An 18,426-nucleotide genomic window follows, 5' to 3' on the forward strand; every position below is an offset into this window, starting at 1 on the left:
GTCACGATAAACCACCGACGAATCGCAAAACCACAAGTTTGATTATATTTTCATGAAATCATTATGTTTTATGATGGTTTCTATTTGTGGCTCTAATTCTGCTCTAGCATCTTGACCGTGATTTCTTTTTCAGAGTGTATGATATTACATGTCTTTTATCTTGATAAGTTGTTATATATGATGTCATTAAGATTGTGGTATGTTATTGGTTGCTTTTTGGTTCCATATATTGCTCAAGCGAGATTGTTATAAGTGGACAATGAAATATGCTTTTGTCCGTGACCGAGGCCGTTGCTGAGGTGATTCGTTTATCATAAAGAGCGAAAAGGGTGGCAAATTATTAAGTTAAAGATAAGAAAATAAGCATTAACTGGCGTGAATTCAACCTGGTCGATGTTGATTTTGACTTTGTAAAAGATTATAAAATTTATATATTTGTTTTAACTTATTTACAAGATTATTTTAGTAACTATAAATTATATAGCAATCTGTTATCATTAACTCTTTGAGTCTTATAATTTAAAATTGATATGGGTTTGTCGATTTTTACAAAACACATAGCAACGCTATAATTAAACTTCACATGTATCTCGTGGATAAATATGGACTTATAGGTTTAAGTTATTACAAATTATTAAAATAATAAACAGATTTATATACGAATTTCTCATATTACTGAAAAAAAACTTTAAAATGTATAAAAAAATCAACTTTTATAAACTTTATTTTTTTATGTAGTTTGTAGACTTTAAAAAATAAATATTAGTTTTTTTTTTCTTACGGACTATAAACGTTTAGTCAGCTTTTTGTTCTATAAATATGATTCAAAATTATAGACATTTTAGACTTTAAAAAAAACAACCGAACACTAAAAAGTCGTTTGATAGTTGATTGAGTTAAGACGTGACTAATTAAGACTAACACCTAAATGTAACCGAATAAAAAGTATTTCAAAAAGAGTCAAAACCGAACCAAAATCTTCTAAACATGGTTTCAGAGGATATGAATGTGAATTTTGAGACTCAACCAAACCCAATTAAAAAAACGCATCAAAATAGTTTAATGTGTTGTATTAGCCCAACTTAGTGAGCCCTGTATAGCCGGCCCATTGTACGTATGTATATACTATATAGTCTCGTGTACGACACCTATTGGAAATCAGACGTTCGCCTGGTAATTCCGTTGAGCTTTTGCCGCCCCTCCACGCGCCACCTCAACCTTTTTTACTCGAGTAATCTCGCCGCTCTGAAACTCTTCTGGACCAGCGTCAAAGCCTGCACAGGTAAGGTTCAATCCTTTCTTATGTATATTTTTTTATGCTTTGTGTTTTCGAATTAGGGTTTCTTTTTTTTTTCTTGATTGCCACTGTTAACATTTGGGGTATTTGGTATTTAATTTAAGGTTTCCCTTTCTTTTTATAATCCCAATTCTAACCACTGTCAAATTAAGACAAAATGTAAATTTGATAAGAATTGGAAATAACAAAGAAGAGCGGATCTATTATTCCTTCGATTTCACCATATGCATAAAGATCTTAAAGATATACTACAGACTTTTGACATTTAGGTGAATTTCAAATGCAAAACTTCTAATTAAGAGTTGAATGATGATAAGTAATGCATTTAAATTATCTGCCATGACAAACTAGGTCGGGTCAACACTAGCGTTAAACTCAATCCTGTCTCACTGCACCTTCTCATATATGAAGCTCTAAAATTCCCTTGGACCAAACCATTTACAGTCGATTCGATTTTGACACCAGTTTTCTTGGATAAATGCTTTTTAAGTTTTTATGGGTTGTTTGTATTATAACCGCAGGCAGAATCATCTCCATGAACAAATGAACAACCCCTAAAAACTTTTGCTAACAAATGATGAAAACGGCAGCCACTAACATGAAACTTGCACATGTTTAGAAGGAGCTTAAGATACCTTTTAAAACAGAGATATTTGTAGAATAGTAGATATATATATGAAGAATAGGTCAATTCAAAATACTATTTTTTTTTTATGATTTTGACATACTTTACATCAAATTTTTTTACATAAAAATAATCTCATAGCACAATAAATCTTAATATCATTTATTCCTACAGCTAAACTGGAGCTCATGTTTGATTAGATGTTCTTCCATGAGCATGAAAACCGACTAATGGAGCTGTGGATTTTATTCTTTGTTACCATTTGATCATTGATGCTTAATTAATGAGCAAAGAAATAGTAAATGACAATGAACACGACAATGGTCATGCTATGATACTTAATTGATCATTTGAAGACTAATTATTAATCCTACTACTCTTTGTTTTTATATTGTTAATCAAGTTTGTATTAAAAGTAATGCATTTTTCGGTTATCCGTTTCGGTATCCGATTTGAAATTTCGGATACTAAAATCCACTATCTGAAAAATTCGGATACCCGGTTTTGAAAGCCTGTAGTTGTAGCACCTATTTTTTATTCTTGTAAACAAAACCAGATTGTTGGTTTTAGAACTAAACCAAATAACCCGATTCAATTACCACAGTTTAGAAAATCCTGATTTCCCAATTACCCTAATCTCCCCACTTTCATACTCAACAGGCACCTTTACAAATGGCGATTCAGCACGAGATCGCTAGGCAGAATCAGACCAAGATCCTTGATACAGCGCCATTCATTGTGCTTCTACTGATCGCAGCACACGTCCTTGCATTGGTACGATTCTAATTTTCCTCAATCAATTATCGCATTTGGATCTTCAATTGCTTCTCTTTTCTTCTAATTTTTTTTTCGTAATTTTGTTAAAAGGTTTATGGGATCTATAAATTGGCTACATCGAAACTGCCTCAAAGAAGAGTCGAGCCCTTGAAGAAAAGAAGTTAGTAATGTAACATCGGTATTTGATTTTTGGTAAACAATTGTTCAATTTTTCTTTAATCGGTCGATGGCAATGAGTCCTTAGAAAAATGGATGCCTGATGTTTAGTGGATTTCTTGTAATTCAGTTTTGGCATAATTACCTCCTTCTAATAGATTTTTTCCCCATTCATCATCAAAAAAACACATCGTTCTTGGATAACGCATTTCAATTTAGTAAAGTTTCTTGTTAGATTTATTGGTAGGGGAAGGATTACCCACGTGGCGTTAACATGACGTCCACATGGCTTTCTCCTAATCCCTTTCCTCAGAAATATCCCCATCAACCCGCCAAAATCTTCACAAATTGCCCTAAAATTGTTCAATCTCAATTGGAAACTGATAAGCCCTAACCCTAAATTCCATTTTCCTCTTATATCTGTACGATGTCGGTAGAGCGAGGTTATTATGGGTAGAAAATGCTAATAAGTTTTTGTTGTGACTGGGGTTGTGTTGTTGAGATGATTTGCTGATCATAAAGAGCGAAAGCGAGTGGCTAAAAATCATGTTGAAGTTAAGTAAGTAAGCGGATGTGAATTCAACTCGGACGAGATATTGATGATATCCTTCTCCTAAAAACTTAAGATTGTGATTCACTACACACTTGTTTATTACTACAGACTAAATAAGTCGACGAACAACAATGAAGCTCTAATACTAGATCATCACTTTCGAAAAGAAAAGAAAAAGATCTAATACTAGATCAAGTTGATATATTTATTAATTTAATATGTATTTATTGCGATAGAAAATATAATCTTTTTAAACAAAAACTTTATAAAAGATTGTAAATTTTATATATTTGTTTACAAGGGTATTTTAGTAATGTAAATTGTATAGCAAATTGTGATCTTAAATTCTTTGACACTTTGGTACCCCTTAAAATTTAGAGACAATGATATAAAAACCTTTAAGTTCAATAGAAATACAAATTTATCTTTTTGTAGACTTACGTGCATTAATATTGAACACTTTCAACCTTTTTTTTTCTTTAATTTTTTCTTTTTTTGCAAATTTACCCGTTAAAATCTAACAATTCTGCAAAATGTAAGGGTTTTAACGAATCAAAAAACTAAACTTAAAGCTTTTTATTTTTTTTAGAAACGGCAAATGATTTAGTGGAAGACTACTCGTAAATTTTCAACAAGCACCTCGAGTTCGAGCTCCTTTATAAAGCAAACTCAACTCACATAAGGATTCTAAGGAAAATCTCCCCACATGTGGCACTTACAGAGGTATTACAGAATTTGAACTCCCGACCTTCCGCCCCACATAGGTATTAAACCCGGTGCATCAACTCAACTAAGTTGGACTTCATGTGCAAACTTAAGGCTTTTATGATCCAGAAAGAAAAAGAAAGAAAAAAGATAAAATTGAACATTTCTTCCAAACGTAAAGGATTTAATAAACCGGAAATATACAAAAATATAGATTTTTTTTTTTTTTTTTTTTCTTTTTTGCAAACATCCAGTATTATTAAACCTAAAATCAACAAAAAAAATTCATACATTTCTGTCAAATTTAAAGGTGTAACATCACAAAATTTTCAACAAATTTAAACTTTTCAAAACTACTCATTTATTAACAAAAGTGTTTACAAAAACATTGTCTCCAAAACATGATTTAAAATCAGAGTCACCCAAGATCCATTCCGTTGTAAAACCAAAGCTTTATACGGTCACGTCTTCGTTTTGCCACGAATCATTTGAAAAACCTGAAACCATAAACAAACTGTAACCACGAAACTTAGTGAGTTCCCCCAAAGTACCAACACACAAACAAATATCATATACAAATAACAGCATGTATTGGGTCCACAGCTAAAAGACTGGATTACACCTACAGTATAAGTCTGGCTTGCCTATCCGTAACATCCATAAAATTCTTTAAAATTTTAAACTTTTCAAACATTCCAAAACCATCCATTGTTTACAAATCGTTTTCAAAATAGTTGAACATCAGAGAAATCCCAGAAATCATAACATAAAATATGAGGAGGTGCACGATCAAGCCTTTGTTTTCCCGCGATCATCCAATGTACCTGAAACAAAATCCACAATTGTAATCCCAAAGCTTAGTGAGTCTTCCCTAAAATACCACCACATAAACATAACCAATAACAACATGCATAATGAGTCTTCATCCTGACTGGACCGCCTTGTAGGGCCTTCAGCCTATCTGGACCACTCCCGAGCCTTCAGCATGAATGGACCGCCTCATAGGGCCTACAACCTATCCGGACCGCTCATCGGGCCTTCGGCATGACTGGATCGCCTCATAGGGCCTATAGTCTATCCGGACCGCCTAGGGTATCTTGGCCTTCACCACGAAGCAGGACCGTCTTAACCCCACCACACACAAACCATGTCGACATATACATAAAAATTAAACATATAACCATCCAGCAGACAAACAGGCAGATCTTACAGATCACTAAGCATAGCATCATCCTATCTACCAGGATACAGATCTAACAAATTACAACAGCATAGCAACATCCTATCTACCAGAATACAAATTTTAAATAGATCCCAACAAATTTGTTTATTAAGTCCATGAACACTGCGGGTGCATTGGTTAGACCGAAGGGCAAACCCTGTTTATTAAGTCCATAAACATTGTGGGTGCATTGGTTAGACCGAAGGGCATCACTACAAATTCGTAGTGACCATAACGCGTTCGAAATGCCGTTTTGAGAACATCCTTTTCCTGGACTCGTAATTGGTGGCATCATAAAATACTCTTACATTATTTTAAATTTTATGTTTGGTTCTCGATTTTATGAGGTTGGTAAGTTTTTAGATTTGTTGCCCACTACGACTATTACCAAGCGTATGCTAGTCACCTCTCGAATAAATATAGTTGATCAGGCTATTTTCATTCCAAACCTGATAACATACTTTCAGGCATACTCGTAGTGCTCAACGCATCTTTAATACTTTTGTTTTGTTTTTATTACGACACTGTACTAGTATGTATGTATGCATGTATACTTTTTATATTAAAATATTATTATATTTTAAAAAGTATAACTCTTGGTCAGAGTGTTTTAGTCTCGTTGTATTTATAGTTGTATATCATATGGTTCGATATACTTAGTTCACTATAAGCAATGCTCTGATACCAATCTGTCACACCCCCAAACCTGAACGGCGGAAACATTTGGGGGATGTAGGACGTGATGTAGAGTATCACAACAATGCATAATAGTAAACAAAGTACAACAACCATGCATTGATAAAATATAAGTTTGTACATATGTGTTCAAATCATTGTATATTGACACCATAATATATAAACAAAAGTTTAAAAGACATGAGTCTATAATACTCCGTCTTCTCAAAAGCTCGTGGTTGTACCTGTTTTACCGGTTTCCTGAGAATATAAGTTATTTGAGAAAAAGTATCAACATTTAAGTTGGTGAGTTCATAAGCATTTGTATGAAAATATATGTCATTCAATGATATGAAATCACTTTTGTTTCCAGAAAATCCGATATTTTCTATAAAACTGAGTTGTAAGTTATTTGATTGTAAGTAATCGTATCTATACCAGAAAATCCTATATTCTCCATAAAACTAAATTGTAGTCTTATATATATATATATATATATATATATATATATATATATATATATATATATATATATATATATATATTCCAAGACTGAAAACTATAAGTATAAATGTTATACTTAATTTTGTAACATGTAGTTTTATTTGAAAAATAAAACCATTTGTTGTGCCGAGTAATTACATAAAATAAATATAATATTAATTTCACGTAAAAGTAATATATTTCCGTTTATCATGTGAGTTTTCATAACCATGTTAACCAATGAATTGTCTGCCACGACGTTCTTCAAGCGTCGTTATGTTTGATATTTGTCACCCATAACTTGTCGGTCATGTTGTAGCTAACAGCAAGGGTGCGGGGTCATCAATCCTATATAGATCTATACACAAGTATCACACTCTTCGGGAGGAGACTCTGGTTATAAAACAAGACTTCCATGTACACTTTGGGTAGGTACAATGAAAACGAATGACTCACAAATTTCCAACGAGATACATGTTTTATTATTTGAAAATATTCATGCATGAAACTGTTACCCAATTCATCATGTTTATAATATAAAAATAATCGTATTTTTATATATTCGTTTCTTTGCCCTGAAAGGGGTAAAATAATGAGACTGTAACCCAAACTATATCTATTATAGTTTATAATATATGTTTCATTTGAACCGATGACCATTGTATCATAAGATGTTCTGTATGCATATGTTTTCATATAATAGTTATATAAACTATAAGAAAACATAAACAATGGTTGGTATTTTAACACAAGTATCCTGGTATTTTACTTGTATTCCCCCCCCCCCGCCCTACCTCTTTTAAAACATGGAAGAAGCTATAAAAAATGTAGGGGTATGAACTCACCTTAAGTTTGATTGTAGGTAGAATCTAGCTAGAAACTGACAGTGGTTAGCGATCGTCGGCTCGAGAATGGCTCGAATTCAGCAACACGAGAGAGTGTGAGTATATTTTTGGTGTAACAAGACCAGGAGGACAGACTTTCTATTTATAGTTTGATCAAGTCAAGTCCACATCGTGGGCTTAAGGTCCACGTCATGGAGCTGATGTCACCTCGTAGATTTACCATCTGCGTTCTAGCTTCAAAAGGTGTCTGGATGACATTTCCACGTCGTGGCATTTATGTCCACGTCGTGGGAACTTAACACATCACTCCCGTAAACGTAGCACGTGTTTTTCTAGCCTCGATTAGTGTTCTTGACTAGTTCCACGTTGTGGGCCTTATTTCCATGTCGTGGAGCATGGCTGATTAGGGTTTCTGTCACGTGTCATGCTCTTATACTGCTACATCTTCGGAAAGTTATAACTTTTGCATATGAGCTCCGTTTTTTACGTTCTTTATATCCACACGTAGGTGGAGACGCACTCTACAACTTTCTTTTATATCACTAAGGCTAAAAAGTAATTTATCTTAAACTCACTTTTTACGATTCCCGATGTCGTGCCAGTTTTGTCGCAAAACTTCAACATGTCATAACTTCTTCATTATAACTCGGATTTCAGCATTCTTTATATGTACGGAAACCTTGTGAGTTGTGACGACTACTACAAGTTTCTTCATAGATGTCGGGTTTATATAACATTTTAATTTTGACGATCATTTTTATCTTAATTTATACATTTTTAAAAATAAATAAATGCACATAATATTGAAATAATTTCTCTTTATTACATTAAAATTAGTTACAATGGTTGACCTAGACTATTACATTGACTTGAAATATCGGGTTGTTACATTTTTGGGCTTGGATTGGGCCCAAAATGCTTTCGGCCCAATAATAGGTCCAAAAGAAATGGATTGGGTCCAATAAGGATTTTTGGTTTAGAGAGGGCCTAATAGAGTTTTTTGGCCCATTAGGGCCCAAAGAATGGTCTTTGGTCTAATGAGACTCTAAGTGAAGGCTTTCGGCCCAAAAGGGCCCATTAGAGGGTTTTTGGCCCAAAATATTTCCTAATAGAGGTATTCGGCCCATTAGAGCCCAATAAGAGAGTCCTGGCCCAAATAGGGGCTTGGGCCGAGAAGGCTGGGGCTAAGGTCCAAAGTTGAGTGGACATAGCTTATTGGGTTAGGTTTTGGGCTTTCGTGAGGAAGTTTCGACTAAATTCACAATTTTTAGATGTATAAACTTAGATAGCAATGACGTCGATTTATACTACACGTAGTGTTACATAGTTACACAAAGAAACTATCTCGTACATGGATAGGAAACCTAGCCCTAATATGCCAGTTGTGACATCATCCCCCTGTTAGATGGAATTTCGTCCCGAAATTCTTTTGAAAGTAATCCTTAAGAACTAGAGAAGAGATGAGGGTATGTCTGCATCATTTGATCCTTACGTTCCCATGTGAATTCAGGTCCATGTTTGGCACTCCATCGAACCTTCACAATCGGAATGCGGCTTTGTTTTGTACGTTTCACTTCCCTTTCCATGATTTCAACAGGTTCCTCAACGAACAGGAGATTTTCATTCACCTCAATCTCGTCGAGTGGAACAACAAGGATTTTGTCTTATACGCATTTCTTCAGGTTCGACACATGAAAGACAGGGTGTACGTTGCTAAGCTCCGATGGTAATTGCAGCTTGAAGCCACCGGACCGATCCTGGAAAGGATCTCGAATAGTATGATGTATCGTGGATTTAGCTTTCCTCGTCTTCTGAATCATATCATCCCTTTCCAGGGAGAGACTTTGAGCAGTACATGATTCTCCTACTTGAAATTCCAAGGGCTTTCACATGTGGTCTGCGTAGCTCTTCTGTCGGTCTCGAGATGCCTGGAGCCATGCATTGATCTGGATGATTTTCTGAGTTGTTTCCCAGATGATCTCGGGCCCAGTGAGAGTGTTGTTTGGCACCTGTCCTCTTGATAGCTAGGTGTCTCCTACCTCAACCCAACAGGGAGGTGATCGGTATTTTCGTCCATAAAGGGCCTCAAATGGAGCAACTTTGATACTTGTGTGATAGCTATTGTTGTATGAGAATTCAACCAATGGCAAGTGGGCATCGCAAGCCTTGTCGGAGTCTATCACATAGGCCCTTAACATGTCCTCCAATGTTTGGATAGTCCTCTCACTCTGTCCATCGGCCCGGGGATGATAGGCGGTGCTCATATCGAGCTGAGTTCCCAATGCTTTCTGGAGCGACTGCCAAAATCGAGAGGTGAATCTAATATCTTGGTCAGAGATAATAGATATTTGTACTCCATGTAGTCTCACCACCTCCTCTATGTAGATCCGAGTTAGTCTCTCCATTTTATACGTTTCCTTTATTGGTAGGAAACGGGCGGATTTAGTCAACTGATCAATAATCACCTAAATGGCATCCAGTCTGTCTGCCGACTTAGGCAATTTGGTTATAAAATCCATTGTTAGTTGTTCCCATTTCCACTTGAGTATCACTGGTAGTTTTAATAATCCTGAGGGCTTCTAATATTCTACCTTGACCTTGGCGCAAGTCACGCACTTGCCCACGTAGGTAGCAATCTCTTCTTTCATATTCGGCTACTAATAATGTTGTTTGATATTCGGGTACATTTTCTCAGAACCCGGATGGACGGAGTATCGTGGATTGTGTGCTTCATTCATTACTACGTCTCTGAACCCTCCAAATTTTGGGATCCAGATCCGGTCCATGAGATAGTATGCTCCGTCCTCTTTGAGTGTGAGATTCTTGTCCATTCCCCGCAAGGCTTCGTTTGCAACGTTCTCTGGCTTTAAGGCTTCTAGTTGGGCCTCCTTGATTTGTGAAGACAAGTGGGAATGGATGGTAAACATTAGTGTTCTTACGCGGCGGCCCGAGTATTCTTTTCTGCTTAAGGCATCGGCCACCACGTTAGCCTTGCCCTGATGGTACTTGATCTCGCATTCGTACTCGTTTAGCAGCTCGACCCATCGCCGCTACCTCATGTTTAGTTCTTTCTGGTTCAGGATATGCTGGAGGCTTTTGTGGTCTGTGAAAATGGTGCACTTTGTCCCGTAGAGGTAGTGCCTCCAAATTTTTAGAGCGAAGACCATAGCTCCCAGCTCGAGATCATGAGTGGTGTCGTTTAGTTCATGGGTCTTCAGTTGTCTGGATGCATAAGCTATCACTTTCCCACGATGCATAAGTACACAGCCTAGCCCTTGGTTGGAAGCGTCGCAATACACTACGAAATCTTTTGTTCCCTCTGGCAGAGATAACACCGGAGCACTGCAGAGGGCTTGTTTCAAGGTTTGAAAAGCAGCTTCTTGTTTTGCATCCCAGTTGAAGGGTACGCCTTTCTGGGTTAGAGTGGTGAGGGGTTTGGTGATCTTGGAGAAATTCTGAATGTACCTTCTGTAATAACCAGCAAGTCCCAAGAATTGTCTGATCTCTGTTGGTGTTCTCCGGGTTGCCCAGCCCTCAATAGCTTTGATCTTGGAAGGGTCTACATGTATCCCTTCTTTACTGACTACGTGTCCTAAGAAGTCCACCATGTGAATCCAGAACTTGCATTTGAAGAATTTTGCGTATAGCTTCTCTGCCCTTGTAGTTTCCAAGACCTGCCATAGATGCTAGCCATGCTCTTCCTTACTCCGAGAATAAATGAGTATATCATCGATGTAATGCCCACAAATTCGGGCTAGTCAATTTAGAGACAATAAGCATCAAAAATGAGTTTTTTATGGAACACCGAAATCCGAGTTGTAATGAAGAAGTTATGGCCCGTCGAAGTTTCGCGACAAAACCGGCACGACGCTGTGAGACGTAAATAGTGAATTTACGATAGAGGACTTTTTAGCCTTAGCAATTTAAACCAAATTCGTATTATACATTAAACCGAGAGAGTGCATAAAAAGACGCCCAAATCTGACTTTGTATGGGGAAGTTATGATTTTTCTAAGATTTGGCTTAGTAGTGCATAGCCCAGAATTCGAATTTTAGATCGAGTGGTTTTTGGCCAACGCGAACGAAATGAGAGTTGAAGATCTCATTAATAGGAACTCAACGATAAAAAGAAAGACGAAAACGGAGTCCGTGTGAAGAAGTTACGAATTTTACGTGGTCATTTAACAGTGTAATCTCCTCGTACTATTAAACATAAGATCGGTCGAGAATTAGCCAACAGAGTCATAATGAAAGTTGTAGATATTATTTTTACCTATGCGTGGATATAAAGAACGTCGAAAATGGAGCTCGTATGAGAAAGTTATGATTTTTTGAAAATCGGCTGATTTCCACCCTGTGTGCGATGCCACGCGTTAGCACTAGGCTGTGCCTGGGTGTCTCCAGCTGGCTCACGAAGTGAGCATCAATGGTTCACGATGTGAGTGACCCTCCAGCCCCCTATAAATAAGAGGTAAGGGCTCCATTCTTCCTCACACCTTCCAACTTCTCTCTCTCTCTATAACCTCTCTCTAAGCCCTACCCCCCCCCCCCCCCCCAAAAAAAAAAAGCCTAGGGAACCCCCTAGCACGAGGCCAAAGCCCCAGAGCGCCTGACGGCTCCGAAAAGAAGAGCCTTCCGCTTAGAACCCCTGCTCCACCAACGCCCGATTTTTAATAAAAACCCGTTGTAAGTGAGATATGCCTACCATACTTTGAATATAGCTTATATATAAATATAATATCGTTATAGATAAGATTTTATCAGTGATCCAAAGTCGTTATACTGATTGATCTATTTACGGGAATGATGTCTAGGCTGTGATTTAGTGAAGTGTTTAAAGTGGGATTTCCAAACAGTATACTTCGTATACCAAACGGACCCTACCTCCGATATGATCCTACCTGGTTGTTCCTTACTTGATAGATCATGAAGTAGACTTTGAGTTAATGATAAATCTAGACTAATAATTAGTCACATTAATGATTAGACTAAAATCTAGTGGTAATAATACTCGGTTTCGTCGAAGGAAATCATATTATTAAGAAGAAAAGCGCTGCTCGAATTTCGAGTCGTCACTTTAATAAGTGAGTGCATAGTTACTTTCATCTTACACATAGATATGAATTATTTTATACAAATTACGTGTTGTGTGTACATATAACCTGTATACTTGCTATCTATGCATGATGAACGATTTTATATATGTTTTAAATGATTTAAAATGTATATGTATTTTATATCTTCAAATATGTTGGGTGAAACATGGGTAGATGAATGATGAGAGATGAAAGATGATACGAGTGAACATTAACAACTATAGACTTAGTGCCTAAAAAACAACATCGGCAGTTATGGGCTTAGTGCATATTGAATAAACGTTGGTAGCTATGGACTTAGTACCTATTAGATAAACGTTGGTAGCTATGGGCTTAGTACCTATTAGATAAACACTGGTAGCTATGGATTTAGTACCCGATGAATGAACTTTAGCAGCTATGGAATTAGTGCTTTACGAACGAGCATTGGCAGCTATGGACTTAGTGTCTGTCATATAAACCCTGGAATCAATGGACTTCAGAATGAACGAATGCAGGATAGATGACTCTTAGGGTAGACCTTAAGAGTAAGGAAGATAATGGGGACGGGTAATTAGGTTGATTTTTTGATGTTTAAACATAATAATTAAATTATTATGGGTTGAAAACCTTACGTACTCACCGGGTTTTCCAACCTGACCCACTCAAACTTATTTGTATCACAAATGTCGATATAAAGTTACATTACACTGAGAGATTAAAGAGATGTAGATCATTAGTGTAAATGAATGTAAGTTCTGTTTATGCTTATGTTTATGTATTGATGATGACATCCCAAATGTTTTAAAATGAACAAAAATACATTTCTTCGGAAATGTTTTGATAACGTATTTATCATGTTTTTCTGGGAACAAATTTCACAACATTTTATTAAAAGTGGTACTCTGATTTTTATAAAGCATAAACAAAATCGGTCTTTTCTGGCCGTGAAAATAGGGATGTCACAATCGATGAAGACAATTACAAAGTTGTCGAGGAACGGTTGGCAGACTTGGTTCATTAGGTCCATAAATGTTGCGAGTGCATTTGTTAGACCAAAGGGCATTACTACAAACTCGAAATGGCCGTAGCGAGTTCGGAAACCTGTCTTGGGTACATCTTCTTCTCGGTCCCGTAGTTGGTGGTATCCGAATCTTAGATCTATTTTGGAAAAGTAACTGGCTCCTTGAAGCTGGTCAAATAGATCATCAATCCGAGGGAGGGGGTATCGGTTGTTGATGGCGAGCTTGTTTAATTCCCGATAGTTGATGCACATTCGGAAAGATCCATCCTTCTTTTTGAAATGCAACACTGTAGCTCCCCAGGGTGAGAAGCTCGGTCTTATGAATCCTTTGTCTAGCAATTCACTCAATTGGCTAGATAGTTCTTGCATTTCTGCAAGGGCCAATCTATACGACGATTTAGCAATCGGTGTGGCTCCTGGTAGTAAGTCAATTCGAAATTCGAGCTGTCGCTCAGGGGGTATTCCTGGGAGGTCTTCCGGAAATACGTATGGAAAGTCACGCACCTCCGGAATATCCTTGATGTTCTTTTCCTCTTTCAGTTTGTCCACTACGTGAGCTAGAAAGGCCTGATTCTTTTTATACAGACACTTTTGTGCCTTGATGCACAAGATAAGGTGGAGCTTTGCACTGGGTTTATCGTCATAGATAATTAGTGTTTCGTTGGTGGGTAGGTGAAGGCGAACGGCCTTCTCGTGGCACATAATATTGGCATAGTGGGGGCTTAACTGATCTATACCGATGATCACATCAAAACTTCTAATGTTAACCGGCATCAAGTTTATTTGAAACGAGTGATTATTTAGTGTTAATGTGCACCCTATGAAAATGTCTTTGGTTGTTTCAGTTTTCCCATTAGCCATTTCCACCGTGAAGGCTTCGCTTAGCTTTTGGGGGTTTTGATTTAGCATGTGTTTGACTTTATGACTCACGAAACTTCGTTCAGCCCCACTATCGAATAAAATGCATGCATGAGTGTTGTTGAGGGGAAACGTACCAGTGACTATAGCCGGATCTTGCACCGCCTCCCCCTGTCCCATTGTTAGGATCCTGACTGATCCCCCTGCACCTTGATTGTTGGCTTTGGGGCAGTTTTGCTTATAATGGTTAGTTTCCCCACATCCGTAGCATGCTCGACTGGCCCTGACATTGTTGGGTTGGGGGTTGTTTTGTTGGCTGAGATCTGCAATATTGGGCAGTGTGCCCTTTACGATTGCAATTGGTGCATTGTAAGTCTCGGCATGCGCTACTTTGCTGGAAATTGCATTTATCACACTTGGGTAGAGAACCCACGTAAGGCCTTGCAGTTTTTGGTGTGGTTGAGGTTGGTGCAGCTGGAGTTGGTGTGATCTGAATGGTAGCAGCATGGACTGCTACAGTTTGATGCTTCTTAGATGATTCCTGATTCTGTCGCCTTTTTCTTTTGTTTCCCTGATTGCTTTTGTTTTTGTCCTTCTTCTTTGTTTCAGCACTGGAAGTCTTCGCGCCCTTTCCATCCCCGCGGTCGTATAACTTTTGTGCCAGACGCTTGGCACTATCGAAGGTCGAGGGGTTCGCAGCGATCACGTTCCCCTGGATTGGAGGTGTTAACCCCAAAATAAAGCGCTCAATCTTTTTGCTTTCGGAAGTTATCATTCCTGAGCATAAGAGTGCGAGTTCACTAAACCGAGCAATGTATCCTTCGATGCCAGAGTTTTGTATGGTCAAATTCCACAGTTCCTGCTCAAGCTTTTGTACATCGCCTCGGGGACAATATTCATCCGGCATCATCATTTTGAGATCCACCCATGACATGGCATTTGCAACCGGGAGAGTAAGGGATTTAATGTGGCCATTCCACCACGAAAGAGCCCTGTCAGCAAAGGTACAAGCGGAAAATCTAACTTTGCTCTCCTCTGGACACCCGCAAATCTCGAACACCGACTTGATATTTTCGATCCAGCGGGTGAGGTCTATTACACCTCCACTTCTGTTGAAAGACTTCGGTTTTGCATTGGTGAAGTCTTTGTATGTGTAGGTTATTTGGGGTCCTTGGTTACCCCCATGGTTGTAACTTCTTGTCCCATTTCCGTTACCACCTTCATTAGTGTCGTGGTTAATGTGTGCTAAAGTTGTCGTAACCACAGCCGAGACTGCCGCCTGGAAAACAGCAGAGTTCATCTCCGTAGGTGGCGGCGGTGGTGGTGGTGGTGGTGCTGCTGTAGCGTTTTTGTGGATATATCTTCTTGGCATTTCCTGCTATGAGACAGGATCGACGATGAGTTTATGAATCTTTTTGTTTCTAACGGTTACGGTGGATAGATTGTACTTTTAATTGAACTGTATTATGTCAAATATACATAAAGAGAGAGAAAATAGCAGATAACAACATCACAAATAAAACATAGAACCGTTTCATTACTGATAAATTTTGCAGTACAATACATGAAAATTGACATTTGAAAGGTCTACAGTACATAAAGAATAATAATCTGCCAGCATAATGACCTTACAAGTAGTGTAATCACTTAATCGTAGGGTCAGTCCTACATACATAAAGTAAAATAAAATAGATTCCCATCGATAGTAGCGGTGAGTAGGATGAGTCCTACTCGTGGCGGGAGGTATCTGGTGGTGTTGATGACGAAGTGGAAGCGCCATGGAGTCTGGCTAGCTTGCGCTCGATGACTCGCATCCTCGCCTCAAGTGCGGCCTGTCGCTCATAATAGTCCCTCACTATGTCCTGGGTCTGCCTCTCAGTGCGTTCCACCGCGGCTCTCATCACGTCCATCTGATCGGCGGTGGCCTGGGCCTGCTCACCAATATCCCTGGTCCATCTGACCATCACCAGAAGGGTTCGGTCTGCTGACCCTCCATGTCTGAGGTCTAAAAATCCCTGCTCCATGCCAAACGGCGGACGCAAACCTTGCTGCCTGCTCCACCTCCATATACTGTGTGCCCACGGGGGCATAGGGCCATTGGGGCCCATCCGATGTGCGGGCACCCTAGCCATGTAAGGTAGGTCAATGACTTCGTACTTCGCGTCCGAGTCATCCTCTTCCTCCTCATCATCCTCATTGACTTCCTCGTCAATTTCTTTTTCTTTCGGGTCTTCCATGGGCTCTTCTTTTGGGTCCTCCTCCGACTCTTCCTCTAGTCATCCCCCATTCCCATGATTGGGGAAGTAGGGGTCTCCAGGAAGATGAAAAACAGACAGAGCGTCTGTATGAGAATATGAGTACACAAGGAGATATAAGAAAATATATGAAGACTCCACATAATGCCAAAATACTCATATAGTATTTTTAATTGTTTATGCTCGGTTCCTTAAATCTTTTGGGTATTAGGTTGGTAAGTTTTAGATTCATTGTCCACTCTGATCTCTCCCAAACACATGTTGGTCGTATTTTGAATAAATATATTTGATCCGGCTATATTTATCCCCAATACGATTACATAACTGCATGGGTTTAATAGCGATGTCCACCTCTTCTAAAGACTTCTAAATTGTTTCTTATTATTATTTTTTCATGGTGTTTTAGTCCCATTGTATTTATAGTTGCATATCTTGTTTGGTTAGATATGCTAGTTCACTATAAAGTTGGATCTGATACCAATCTATTACACCCCCGAACTGGGACGGCGGAAATGTCCAGGGGCGGGTGACTTCATCTTGTAAGATCATAACAATTAAATATAAATGAAAATAGCAACCATCATCATCATACATTAATGATATCAGCATGCATTGATTACATCATTGTGTTTATTTACGAAATACATCCAAAATAACATAATGTATGATAATTCAAAAATACAACAATTATCCAAATTCCTTAGCTGCCAACCTGCTTATTGAGTCCCTGAGAATACAAGTCGTTTTGAAAAGCGTCAACATAGAATGTTGGTGAGTTCATAAGCATGTTTGTAGGAAAACTTTGTAATAGTTTGTAAACTTCCAGAAAATCCAATAGTTTCTTGTAAAAATAGTTCGTGAGTCTCGTTTCAAATCATGTATAATTGCATGTGTATTCTTTGTTTATCTTGTTTGAGAATATATAGAGAGTGATTCCAAGAAAATCCTATATTTTCTGTTATACGAAAAGTTGTAGTCCTAAGACCCGAGTGGTGAATTTAGATGCAAAATAGTCAACACATAGTTTTGTACTTCGTAAAATGAGTAGAGTATATGTTTTACGTAATTTTTTATATAATATTGTCATTCTCTATGTGAGTCATTTCAACCATACTAATATGACGAGAACGTCTGTCTTGACATTCTTCAGGTGTCGGTTTCTAAAGATAGTTGTCACCCTAAACTGGCTTGTCTAGCTGTAGCGAATAGCTCAGGTGCGGGGGTGTCAACCCTGTATAGATCTATACACAATATCCCATTCTCCCTCCAGGAGACTCTGATTATAAGTTACAGGACTTACGATGTACAGTAGGTAGGTACGAGTGAAGGAGCGTCTCACAAGAGCCTTAACGGAATTTATGCGAATATTGAATTCTATTATTTAACGTTATAGATAATGTTACTAGTGTATATTTTCGACTACAATTGTAAGTGCCAAAAATAGCCATTTTTACCATAAGTGTCAAAAATAGCCCATTTTTACCATTGTTGTCAAAAATAGCCCAAATTTTCAAAATTGTCAACAAATTACTCAATTTTACTAAAATTGTCAATAAAGGCCCAATTTTACTAAAACTGTCAATAAAGGCCCAATTTTACTAAAATTGTTAATAAACGCCCAACTTTACTAAAATTGTCGCATAAGGTCCATTTTTACCCAAATTATCATAAAAGCCCCATTATACTGAAATTATCATATAAAGCCCATTTTTACCATAATTACCATAAACGGCCCATTTTTACCAACTGTTTATAAATGATTATTTTCCAAGATTTCATAACCAATCTTTGTTTAAACATATTCTTGGACTAATCCTTGTGGTTTTTAACATGCATCAAGTGAAAACATTATTCACCTAGAAAGTAGTTTTCATTT

The 18,426-nt window shown here is 37.8% G+C and overlaps 1 protein-coding gene and 1 long non-coding RNA gene across 2 annotated transcripts; one reads left to right on the forward strand and one right to left on the reverse strand.

Moving 5' to 3' along the window:
- Positions 1-1,140: 1,140 nt before the first annotated feature.
- Positions 1,141-3,568, forward strand: LOC145076981 (uncharacterized). Its single transcript, XR_013692897.1, has 3 exons — positions 1,141-1,282; positions 2,583-2,696; positions 2,790-3,568. It is a non-coding gene; the product is annotated as an uncharacterized LOC145076981 (long non-coding RNA).
- A 9,545-nt stretch (positions 3,569-13,113) lies between these two features.
- On the reverse strand, positions 13,114-14,475 carry LOC145075533 (uncharacterized). The gene is made up of 2 exons (XM_079021746.1): positions 13,688-14,475; positions 13,114-13,123 (listed from the first exon to the last, which is right to left on the reverse strand). Exons 1-2 carry the CDS (start codon positions 14,473-14,475, stop codon positions 13,114-13,116), a joined length of 798 nt encoding a protein of 265 aa, XP_078877872.1.
- Between the last annotated feature and the right edge of the window lie 3,951 nt (positions 14,476-18,426).

This window comes from Lactuca serriola, chromosome 9 (assembly GCF_051521515.1).
Source record: "Lactuca serriola cultivar US96UC23 chromosome 9, Lser_US96UC23_V15, whole genome shotgun sequence".
Taxonomy (NCBI): Eukaryota; Viridiplantae; Streptophyta; class Magnoliopsida; order Asterales; family Asteraceae; genus Lactuca; species Lactuca serriola.

Bases quoted from the DNA above. Each gene is read 5' to 3' on its own strand.
- LOC145075533 (XM_079021746.1), bottom strand. From the start codon at position 14,475: ATGGGACAGGGGGAGGCGGTGCAAGATCCGGCTATAGTCACTGGTACG.